This window comes from Gekko japonicus, unplaced genomic scaffold (genome assembly GCF_001447785.1).
Source record: "Gekko japonicus isolate JY-2015 unplaced genomic scaffold, Gekko_japonicus_V1.1 scaffold1390, whole genome shotgun sequence".
NCBI classification, from domain to species: domain Eukaryota; kingdom Metazoa; phylum Chordata; class Lepidosauria; order Squamata; family Gekkonidae; genus Gekko; species Gekko japonicus.
Genome location: NW_015161994.1, coordinates 170,882 through 182,969, shown reverse-complemented (window position 1 = coordinate 182,969; position 12,088 = coordinate 170,882). Strand labels below are relative to the sequence as shown.

General features: G+C 41.5%; 1 protein-coding gene across 1 annotated transcript in view; it reads left to right on the top strand.

The window, feature by feature from the left end:
• ARMC2 (armadillo repeat containing 2) overlaps window positions 1-12,088 on the top strand; it is a 118,394-nt gene that overhangs the window by 7,714 nt on the left and 98,592 nt on the right. The window contains exons 3-5 of the mRNA XM_015405401.1: window positions 1,782-1,953; window positions 8,919-9,111; window positions 11,374-12,048. Of these exons, the coding sequence (XP_015260887.1) occupies window positions 1,782-1,953; window positions 8,919-9,111; window positions 11,374-12,048 (1,040 nt within the window). The remainder of the gene's footprint in view (window positions 1-1,781; window positions 1,954-8,918; window positions 9,112-11,373; window positions 12,049-12,088) is intronic.

Below are 12,088 nucleotides of genomic sequence, written 5' to 3'. Positions count from 1 at the left end.
CTTTTAATGAGAAATATGTAATTGCGTATGTAATAACGGCAGCAAGAATACTCTGGGCTAAATATTGGAAACTAGATTGTGTACCCAGATCAGATGAAGTATTGAGTAAACTGTTGGAAGTAGCGGAAATAGATAAATTATAGTTTCTTAAGCTATTTACAGTTACTTAAAACTTTATGTTGAGAGGCTTTTGTTCCAGTGTTTTCCCAAATATTCCAGTAGACTTTCTTTGATATTCTCTGGCTCTTTTGATTTCCAGAAGGCTGGTATACTCTTTCCAGTACCCAAACCCTTTCTCTTGAAACACCAGTACTCATGTTGAGTTTTAAACTGTCTTCTAAGGTCTTTAAAGGCAGTTTCTAACCACACCAGACCATAGATCTCTGCACTCTTCAGAGCTAAGTCCCTGTTTGAGAGCCAGTTTGGTGGAGTGGTTAAATGCGCAGATTCTAATCTGGGAGAACTGGGTTTGATTCCCCACTCCTCCACTTGCACCTGCTGGATGACCTTGGGCAAGCCATAGTTTTGGCACAGCTGTTCTTGAAAAAGAGCAGTTTCTGTCAGTGCTCTCTCAGCCCCACCTACCTCACAGGGTGTCTGTTGTGGGGAGGGGAAGGGAAAGGAGATTGTAGACCACTCTGAGATGCCTTTGGGTAGTGAAGGGCGAGGTATAAATCCAATCTCTTCTTCTGTTTGACTGGGTAGGGAAATTCTTCTTTCTCTAGAAGATCTATCCCCTTTCCTTGGTCTGAACGGGAGTTTCCATCTAACTATCCACTGCTCCTTGCCAACTTTCCCCCAGTTCTCCTGTCTGTGTTAAACTGCTCTCAGTCAGGGCTGAATTCAAAAATTGTCAGTACTTGACTCTTCTAAGCTAGGGCTGAAGTCAGACTGGATTCTCCTCAGCACCCAGTTCAAGAAGTCTTTGCTCAGCTGATGCTAACCGATCAGATCTCTTGGAACAGCCTGTCACTCAAGGTTCTCTGGCTCTGTGGAGAATTAATGCTTCAGAGTCTTTTGTCTGTTTACACAGCGCGTCTAGGCTTTTAAAAAGTGCAGCCCTTCACAAATGTTTATTATTATTTCATCATTAAATTGGATATAATATTAAAATTTAGGGACTTTGTGTAAGTTTCAGATATTCCTTCAGGAAGGACTTTTCTTTTTTTAAGCAGATCCTTGTAGGCACAAAGGCTGGAAACTTTAGTTTAGAATAATGCAAACTGAAATTCTCAGTAAAGTTAATTTTAATTCTGCTACCCCTTTCTATGCTTGTTTCTCTAATTTTGTGGAATCGCTGCACATATTTTGTGAAATCGCTCTTCCTATTTGGATTAATGTTGTGTACACCAGTTATTTTAATTTCTATCATACTATTTTTCTCCTAATGACAAGTTGCATTCTTTAAAAATACAGTATTTTTTGAAATTTGTAACTAGATTTTGTAGAATTTTAGTACAGTGGCATGGGCCTGGCATATCTCAGGAAAGATTTTTCTCCATGTGAGCCCACATGTGTCCTAAGATCTCAAGGGGCCTGTTTCAAGTATCATCTATCAGGCAGGTACTACCAACTAGGATATAAAACATGGTTTTTCCAGTGGTGGCTCTAAGGTTTTGGAAAATTTGCTGTTGGAAAAGATTCTCAGTAAATAGCTTTTGTGGTGGGAACCATGACTGTGCAGAAGGCCTTTCCCCTGATTTTAGTCTGCTTTTGCATTAACAGGTATTATAATGTAAAGCCAGTTCATATGTTGTATTTTGTTGTTTCTATTTTAACAGAAGCCAAAGTTGCTGTTATCTTTAACGAGCAATGAAGACTATCACATCCCTCCCCCTAAACTGCCAGTGGATTCAGAGGAGATTGAGAAGGTCAGAAATGCCCGTACATGTTTGTTTAGAACTGCCTCTCATGGAAATCTTCTCAATGATAAAATATTCAGTTCGGTTGAGAGTAAGTTCGCTTCCATTTAATTCTTTTTACCAACATTATCTGTTAACAAATTTGTTTTTAGATTGTGAAAATGGACTATCTCGGTGGTTCCCAAACCTTTTCAGGCCACCACCCCTTTGGTTCCATAAATTTATCCCTAGTGCCCTCTGCGCTACCCTCTAAAAGGCATTATTCAGAATAGCGATTACACAACCCACTAAGGAAGATAATAACAATAAAATTCAAAACAATAACAATTAATTGCACATTCATTCAAAATCCAATTAAAACATTTTAGTTTAATTTATTCAACAAAATTAATGAGCTTGATCCAGTTATACCAGCTTTTCAAAGTCTGATAGCCATTTAGCAAGAATCATAGATACCACATTTAGTAACTACTTCACTTATCAGTAAATTCTTAATGTGATTGATGGCCTTGATGACATGATACCCATTTCCCAATGACTGGTTTAAAGTCACTTAGCAGAAGCCTTGAATCACCATGTTTAGTACCATGGAGTCAATTTCTTTGCCTGGGAAAAAAGTTGGATGACCAAATTGCAGTCACATTCCACCAAATATGATGTTGGAAAAGCAACAAGGAGCTTCTTAACCACAGTCCATAGTGTTGGATTGCAGTCAGAAACAAAAAGTCTTCGTATGATTTCTTAAACTTTAGCTTCAGCGCAATGTAATTTTGTAGCTCACTTAGTTCTTCCTCCCCTACTCCGGCTTTCTCAGTATCTGAAAATGGATTTATTACTCAATCTGGAATTTCCATTGAAAGAAGATCCTCAGACATATCTTCATGCAGCATATCCAAACAGTCTCAAAAAACCTGCAGGTCATCATCTTGTATCCCACCTTTCTCTTCTAGCTCAGAAATTGGTATAGCTCACAGTGGCCTATATAGTGTTTGACTAAAGTTCATTTTGAAGATTTGGCCTTAATAGTGACCTCATTTCCTTGCAACTGCAAATTAATTTCATTGAACTTTGCAAACAATATCATGCCTGATATCTTTTGAGTTCATCACTGAGCCAAGTATTCATGTTTTCAAAAAAACTCCACAGCAATGTCAAAAAGGTTGCAAAAGCATCTTACACAGTTGCCTTTTGATAAACAACTTCAGTATGAAGCAGCAAAGGTTCAAAATTTTCATCACTCTCAACACAGAACTCCTGGAATACGCGATCATTGAGAGTATGGGTGTTAATTTTATTCACTGCAGTAATGACAGTGTGTAATGATTTGTACAGGCAATCACTGAGATTTTTTGCAACCAGATGTTGATGATGAATGACACAGATGTTGATGATGAATGACATTTGGCACCCCCCCCCATAAGCAACATACTATTATGTTACACTGGCCCCATATCGCTTTATTAAAACATTTTTTATTGCTTTTTATCTCTACACACTACCGGGTACAGGGGAAAGGAATAAACTAAACTAAAATACAGAGTAAGCAGGGATCAAAAAAAGTTTTAAAATTTGGTTATCTAATGTTTCCTCATAATTTAGCTTTTACATAATTGGACATTAAAAGTTAGTATTTCTATCTTAAGCAGTACAAACAAAGTTGTAGTGAGTGCATCTCAGTAAACAGACAAAGAAAAGAATAAACAGACTTTCAGGATTGGGTTATTTAGCTGATTTTTTCCCTCCACGTTTGTTCTTATCAAAGAGCAGCTTGACCTTAAATGATTTAGGAGCCACGACTCCTAATTCTGATTCAGAGTCAAAATCTTCCTCAGAGGAGCTACTTGGAGAGCTATCACTGCTTCTGGAACTATGTTCTTCTGTGACAATATTGTCCTCTACTTTCCCTTTTTCTTTTTCTTTCGCTGGGCTTTGATGCTGTTCCAAAAATACTTTTGCTTTAAGGACAGAGTCAATCTTTTCTTTTTTCTTTTTAAAGTTGAAGATAAATCTTTCCGGGATTATCCATCTGTAGGTAGTGGAATTTTCCTGTAGAAATAAAGTCATATTTTTGTATTGTTTCCTCCGCTTTCTCACCTCAAATGGAACATCTTTTAAAACTTTCGCTTCTTCTCCATTAGTCACCTTCAGTATCATATCTCTTCTTGACCTTTTAGAGAATTTCACAAATACTTCACCAGACAGTTTATTTTTCTTGATGAATTCTGGATAGGTTTGGTATACCATATCCAAGTCGCTTTGTAGAAGTTCCGCTTTACAGCCTGCCACGGAAGCTAGGGCTTCGCTCAAAATCTCTTTCAGGTTCTCATCTTTTTGTTCTGGAACACCTTGAAATCTCAGGACATATGCTGACCATTCCAGTTGAAGTTGTAATATCTGTTGTTTCTCGGAGGTCCTCTCTTTTTCCACTGCCTCCATTCTCTAGTCTTCTCATCAACCTTTTTCAGCTTTTTAGTTGTCTTCTCTGTTCTTGAATTAGTTTCTTTCAGTTCTTTTTGTAGAGCTTCAAAGTTATTGTTCAGGTTAGTCATCAGGTCCAGTAGAGGGCGCAATGCTGCAGTAATAATCTTGGAGATATCTGTGGTTACTTCCGGTCTGGGAGCCAGAGAAGATGAGCTAGCAGTTCCTGAAGAAGGTTTCACTCTGGGCGCTATTTTTTTCACCCCGATGAGACATTGTTTACATTAAAGGTAAAAGTTTTTTACTGCTTCTGAAAGTCTTTTAAAGTACACAATTTCTACTAGTCTGCACACCGGTCAGTTGAGTTAACATTCTCCCATCAAAGCCACAATTTCTCCCCCTCACTTTCTTTCTTTTTCGGCTGCTCTTTCTGGGGTAGGGTAGCCTCCCCCCCATCGCTTTTTAAATTGATTTTTTTGGACCAAAATGGTAAGGTACACAATGGAAAGGTACATGTACACAATGGAAAGGTACATGTACACAATGGAAAGGTACCTAATTACGAAAAGTACATGTACCTAATTTGGACACAAGGCAATATCATATGAGGCCTATATAGAACATCCTTGCCTTGAGTCACTGATACTTATCAGAACATAATTTAAACTTGGTCCTATAATGACTAATATTATTATTGCAATAATTATTGTATGATCTGAATTCTTATTGAGGCTATATTTGGGCCTATAACTGTTTTAAAACCAATTTGTAGTAAATATATGTATTTTGTATAGTTTGTATTACATATATATATTGATGTTAAGAACATAAGAACATAAGAGATGCCAGTGTTGGATCAGGCCAAAGGCCCATCCAGTCCTCTAATTCCCTTTTGAAGCTGTCCATGCTTGTAGCCGCCACCACTTCCTGTGGCAGTGAATTCCATGTGTTAATCACTCTTTGGGTGAAGAAGTACTTCCTTTTATCCGTTCTAACCCGACCGCTCTGCAGTTTCATGGAGTGCCCACGAGTTCTTGTATTGTGAGAAAGGGAGAAAAGTACCTCTTTCTCTACCTGCTCTTTCCCATGCATAATCTTATAAACCTCAATCATGTCACCCCTCAGTCGTCGTTTCTCCAAGCTAAAGAGCCCTAAGCGCCTTAACCTTTCCTCATAGGGAAAGTGTTCCAACCCTTTTATCATTCGAGTTGCCCTTTTCTGCACTTTTTCCAAAGCTATAATATCCTTTTTAAGGTGTGGTGACCAGAATTGCACACAGTATTCCAAATGAGGTCTCACCATTGATTTATATAGGGGCATTATGATATTGGCTGATCTGTTTTCAATACCCTTCCTAATAATCCCCAGCATAGCATTGGCCTTCTTTATTGCAGTCACACACTGTCTCGACATTTTCAGTGAGTTATCTACTACAACTCCAAGATCTCTCTCTTGATCAGTCTCTGCCAGTTCAGACCCCATCAACGTGTATTTATATTTAGGATTTTTGGCTCCAATGTGCATCACCTTGCACTTGGCCACATTGAACCCCATTTGCCATGTTGACGCCCACCCTGAACAACTTCATATCATCTGCAAATTTAGCCACTTCACTGCTTAAGCAGTGAAGTGGCTAAATTTGCAGAAATCATTAATGAACAAGTTAAATTTGCAGAAATCATTAATGAACAAGTTAAATTTGCAGAAATCATTAATGAACAAGTTAAATTTGCAGAAATCATTAATGAACAAGTTAAATTTGCAGAAATCATTAATGAACAAGTTAAAAAGCAGTGGACCAAGTACTGATCCCTGCGGTACCCCACTGCTTACCCCCCTCCACTGAGAGAACTGCCCATTTATACTCACTCTCTGTTTTCTATTAATTAGCCAGTTTTTGATCCATAAAAGGACTTGTCCTTTTATCCCATGATTTTTGAGCTTACTTAGGAGCCTTTGATGAGGAACTCCCTGGCTGGTTTCCTGCTTCTAATGTATTTGAAGAAAGTTTTATTGTTGGTTTTTACGTTTTTTGCTATATGCTCCTCATATTCCCTTTTTGCGCGTGGAACAGGTAGCACTTCTGAGAAGGCTACCTTGGAGGTAATGAAAAAGTTAATGTTTTATACTTATTGAAATTAATATTGGGCCCCTTAATTTGTATTCAGTTAACCTTTTTGGTATGGAGCTGCGGTGGCTCAAGTGGTTAAGACGCTGCACTGCAGGCTGTGGAAGGTCAGTAGTTCAGCAGTTCGAGACCCGGGTGCCGCAAGATGGAGTGAACTCCCGTCTCTAGTTCCAGCTCCTGCCAACCTAGCAGTTTGAAAGCAAGAAATTGCAAGTAGATAAATAGGTACCACTTTGGTGGGAAGGTAACAGCGTTCCGTGCGCCTTGGTGTTTAGTCATGCTGGCCACATGACCATGGAAATGTCTTTGGACAGTGCTGGCTCTTCGGCTTTGAAACGGAGATGAGCACCGCAACCCTAGAGTCGGATTTGACTGGCTTTCGAGCAAGGGAACCTTTACCTTTAACCTTTTTGGTTCTTAAATAATTGTCTTCAAATAAGCAACACACCCTCAGTAGCAACCAGTCATTGATGATGTTCCATCAGTTGCACAAGCAAGTATCTTAGTAAGTGGAATTTTCTTGTTTTTGAAGAATTGCTCAACACCTCCAGTGCACCCCTGCCACCCCTTGCCTCTTGGCACCCCCAGGTAATCCCACAACCCCATTCGGGAACCACTGGCCTATCTGAAGCATCTTAGTCTGTATTTAATGTTACAATAACTTGTAGGTCATACCATAACTTTGAAGACAAAGCAATCAAGGGTGCACCAAATTTTAGAATGGGGGCTTCTTACATGGGCTTGGTGGGAGGAAGGATTCAGTAAATGTATGAAAAGTGGATTCTCTTGAGGAAAGTTGCAGAAAAATTGCCAGTTGAACATTAAGCCTGAAAGCATACATGTGTGGATATAGTATGTAGGAATAGTGTACAGAAGGAACACTATATCCTTCTTGAGAAGGCTGAAGGGGAATGACTTCCTGGTCATGTGGAAATACCAGTAAATAGGTCCAGAATAAAGGCAGACTTCCACTGTAGAGGGCTTTGCCTTAGTACTACTACTTTAGGTTTTTAAAAAACCTATTTTTTCCTTTCTTGTATCCAGTAACTAGTCCAGAGGTGCACAACTCAAACAGATATGTAGGTCATAATTGATCTTGAGCAAAGTGGGCTGCCCCCATGATGGTGCCTGGATCTGCCCTCATGACCAGGTTCTGTTATGGTCCATAACTATTGCAGGTCAGGGGGGTTGGAACATTTCCATTCAGCTATTCTTTAGGCTGAAAGTCCATGTTCCAATATTTCCCAAGCCCCTGGGATGCAACTGAGACTGTTCCTGTCCTGGGCAGGCGGACAGTGCTTACCCTTGGCTGTTCACTGGGTTAAGAGGCAGTGTTCTGATCACACATACACCCTTGTCACAATGAAGAATATAATGGAAAAATTGCCTCTCTGATGGGAATAATGTCAACTTTCAGGTGACAGTTGTGTCCCTCCCTCCCACATTTTGGGATTTGGTGAGAAGTTCCAAGAGGGAGACTTGGAACACCACCATGCTGGTGCCTCTTTCACATAGCCTCATGGGAGGGGGCTGTGTGTAGCAGCACTGATCCACCAAAACAACTGTTATTTATGTTATAATGTTAATATAAATTTGTGCATCAGTTCAATAACATATACCAATAGTACAATCAAACAGTGGTTGATTAAACTTTTTAATGACAAATATAGCATTTCTAGTGTTCAGAATCACACAGTCTTAATATGAGTCATTTTCACAATGGTCTTGTAAAATAAAAATTGTTTTGTGCAGCCATGGTCTTGTCGGAACACATCATTACTAATGCTACAGGATACAAAATGTTCTTGTGCAGAGTGTAGAAAGAAAAGTTTTTATATAAGTGTAAAGATTGAAGCCCTTAATACATTGGTGCCAAGCTCATTTGTTATGAAGTCTGGATCTGACATAAATGTCACTTTGTCAGACCGGGCCATGTGTGCCATAAAACATAATGCCTGGTACCGGAGATAGAAACTGTATAAAGGACAACAGCTGGTAAGCTCTGAGTTGGTGCATCCTCACTCCAAGGCCCCATGGGCTGGGAGGGGGGTGCAGAGGAAAACCCACAGAGGCAGACTGGAGAGGCAGCAGTGCCACGCTGGGCAGATGCTCCCATGATGCTTGACTGCTGCAGATGAGGTTGTTCTGCTGTGCTGAAGTCAGTGCTCCCTCCTTTGCACTAGTTGCTTGCGGGCCTCATAAGAACCCTCGATGGGCCAGTTCCAGCCCCCTGGCCTTATGTTTGACACCTCTGAATATGTACTTAATTTTTGTAAAGCTTGGGTTTTTTGAAAGTCCATGTTTTATTGGAATGATGCTTGCTACAAAGAAGGCTAACCCGCATCAGTTCTTTGATATCTTTTTTTAGATGATGATGGTTAGCAAGGACAGTTATTAAAAAAGTGAAGAAAGATATGATAAAAAATTCTTGTAACATTTCAAAGATGTCTTGCTGTGTTTTTGCCTTGTAAGATTTTTTTTAGCAAAGTAGTGACTCTTGGTTAATTCAGGCAAGAGGCTGAGTTTTGAAGGACAAACTACCCTGAGTGATGTTCCAAGAAGTGATGAATGCTTTCCAGCAAAACTAACTGTCCAATCAGGCTTTGAAGATGAGGGCCTTCCATTAGCTTACAAAGATAAGGTGAAACAAGCCTGTTCTGAAATGAGAGAAATAGCAACACCATCTCAAGACATCTGTAAAAGGTCAGCCTTTTCTTTTTGTCTTTATCTTTGGGGGAGGGGGGCATTTTCATACAGGATACTTAAAGGGTATTAGCACCTTTCATAGTAATTTTTAATATGTGTAATTTTGTATGTGGGACAGTATGTGGAAGATGTTCAGATCCATGTAGTTGTACTTTAGAGAAAGCAGCAGTACTGATACGTTAAAATAACTATTATTTCTTTTGGAACTTTAGTATGGATTTGTACATCCATTTTGTGACATATGCAGATGGTACAGTCAAATGGTTATAATGTATATAGTTTTTGTAATGCTCAAAACCACGCAGTCTTGAACTGAAAAAAGTTTGAGTCCAGTGGCACCTTTAAGACCAACAAAGTTTAATTCTGGGTATTATTAAACTTTGTTGATCTTAAAGGTGCCACTGGACTCAAACTTTGTTCTGTTGCTTTCAGACCAACATGGCTACCCACCTGAGTTTTGCTGAGTCACTTTCATGATAATCTTGCAGAATAAAATCTGTTCTCTGCAGCCAACAAGTGAAGCTGGCTTCCTTTGTAAGGCAAGCAGCAGCACCCTTTTTGTACAGTTCATCCGCCCCCTTTTGTATACTAATTTGGCAGTGCTGGGAGCACATGAGGCTACTGAGGGGCTGTTGGAGGCAGTGCATGGCATGGCTGGCAGCCTTGCTGCCATCTCCACACATAAGGCCATCCACTCCCAGTGTCCCTTGCCATGTACTTTATTTAGAAAATGTCTATGCCACCTGTCCAGGGAACCCGCCCAGGGCGGCTTATAATATAAAAATGTAAAAACACCATAAGTCAGGGCTATTTTGGGGGCAGAACGCACCAGAACGGTGTTCCGGTTGGCTTCCAAGCCCGCCCTTCCCCTCCCTGCCCCTCCCTCGTTTCAGGTCCCAGGCCACCGGGCAAGGAAGCCTCGAGGAAGAGGTAGGAGCTTGGGAGGGCATGCCGTCGAGGCTGGGGGGGCCTTCTTGGATTGGGAGGGGGCTTCAGGCAGGCCAGCTTGTCTGGTGCGGTTCCTGGAGCTGACCTCTTGGGCACCCACCTTTCCTCAATTCCCCCCTCTCTTGGTGTTTGAGGGCCTGGACGGTGCCTTGGCTGGAGGGGATGGGTTGTAGCTGCCACTGCCTCCCCATGTGGAGGAATGCTCAACTTTTCTCTGTCTCTGGCCCGGTGCAAAAGCTCGAAGGGGCTGCTTGCCCACTGGTGTGGTCTTCCTGGCCTTAATCCACATCCACCCAACCCTGGTGATGTTTGGGAGTAAGCTTCCTTGCCGGTGAAGGTGCCGCCTCAGAGTGGCAGAGCAAAGTTCTCTGTTGTTCTCTTTACAAGGGGGGTTTAATCCTAAAGACTTGGCTTTGTTTGGGGAGCCATCTGTAACTTTTGAGAGCAGTGCACCCAAGCTGCTCTTTCAGGGTTCTTCTCCTTTCACCCTGTTGCCGATGGCCTCTGCCGTCTAAGAACGGCTTTGGTTGCCAAGATCGGAGACATTTTTTTTTTGTTCCATGTCTGAGCTTGTGGGGCATTTAAGTGGGCAACAGACAGCTGTGACCTAGGGCAGCCATAGTATTGCAAACTGCTTTTGTCATGGCTCTGTCAGTGCCTACTGGAAAGCGCATGGGTGCTTCCGCTCAGCTTGGTGTCTATGGCACTTCATTCCTTGAAAAACAGAAGGGGCTGTGATTCTTCTCTTTCCTCTGCTCAGTCGCCTCAGTTGTGTTCTTTTATGTTTATTGGTGGTTGAGACTGAGATGTAGTGTTGGCTGTATGAAAACTGTTAGACCTGATTGTTGGAGTGTGGCCAGAAGCCTTTTCTTGGCATTTGGAGAAAAAGGGCAAGCAAGGAATCACTTGAAGCCAGCCAGCAAGACCTTGGAGAGCCTAAGAAAAGGTCCCTTTGCTCCACTTCGCAGGTAGGGAGTTTCAGAGGGTCACCCTCTTGGCCTGCAGTAGAACAGCCAGATGATCCGAGTGCAGCAGCACCTGAGAGAGGAACAAGATTTGGGTGGGGGGAGGTATGAAGTAGATAATCCAGGGGGCGGGGCGTCGGCTTGTTCAATGGCGGACGCTGAGTAACTGAGCTCCAGCGATCCCTTCCCTCCCCGCATAAACGCTTGCCCGCAAAGACGAATCTACCAGAAGCTAAGTGATGGGAAAACCTCAGGGAGATCCAAATGCAAGTAAAATTAGCCCGAAAAGACTTAATACATGGAAAACCGAAACAGTTCATCCCTCTGGCCTGCCCAACTGTCACAGTCTGAGGGAAAACAAAATGACTGCCGCGGTGAGCAACGATGGGGCGGATAGGGAACCCTTCACAAGAACAGAGCTGAGGGACATATTTGCTTCCTTTAAGGAGGAAATAATGGGCCATATGAACGATCTTATGAAGCAGATGAATGATAAGCTAGAGACGCTTCAAATTTCCATAAACAACACCACACAGACAGCTGAGACAGCACTTGATACATCTCTAGCTAACCACGAAGACATACTATTGTTACAATCTAATGAAAAATGGTTAAAGGAGAAGGTGCTTACCCTGGAACATAAGGCAAAGGAAAAATGCCTCAAATTTAGGGGTTTTCCAGAGAAATCGGAAAAAACGGAAGATCTTTTAACTTTCATTACAAACTGGCTTTCTGAAATGGCTTTTACAACCTCAGACTCTGTTCCAATTTTAACGAAAGCCTATCGCTTGGGCGTAGAAACGGCTGGCAAAGACAAAGGTCCCAGGGACATTTTAGTCGAGTTTCTGGATGTAAGCAAAAAATCAGCAGTACTCAAAGTGGCAAGGGATAAACGCTTCCTCAAATTTGGAGAACACAACATTCTTGTCTTCCCTGACCTGCCCTCGGAAGTGCTTCAAATACGACGAGCTCTCAAGCCAATTACTAAATGTTTAATTGAAGCACAAGTTCGCTATAGATGGTCAGTATCTGGTGCTCTACAGGTCAGATCACATGGCAAG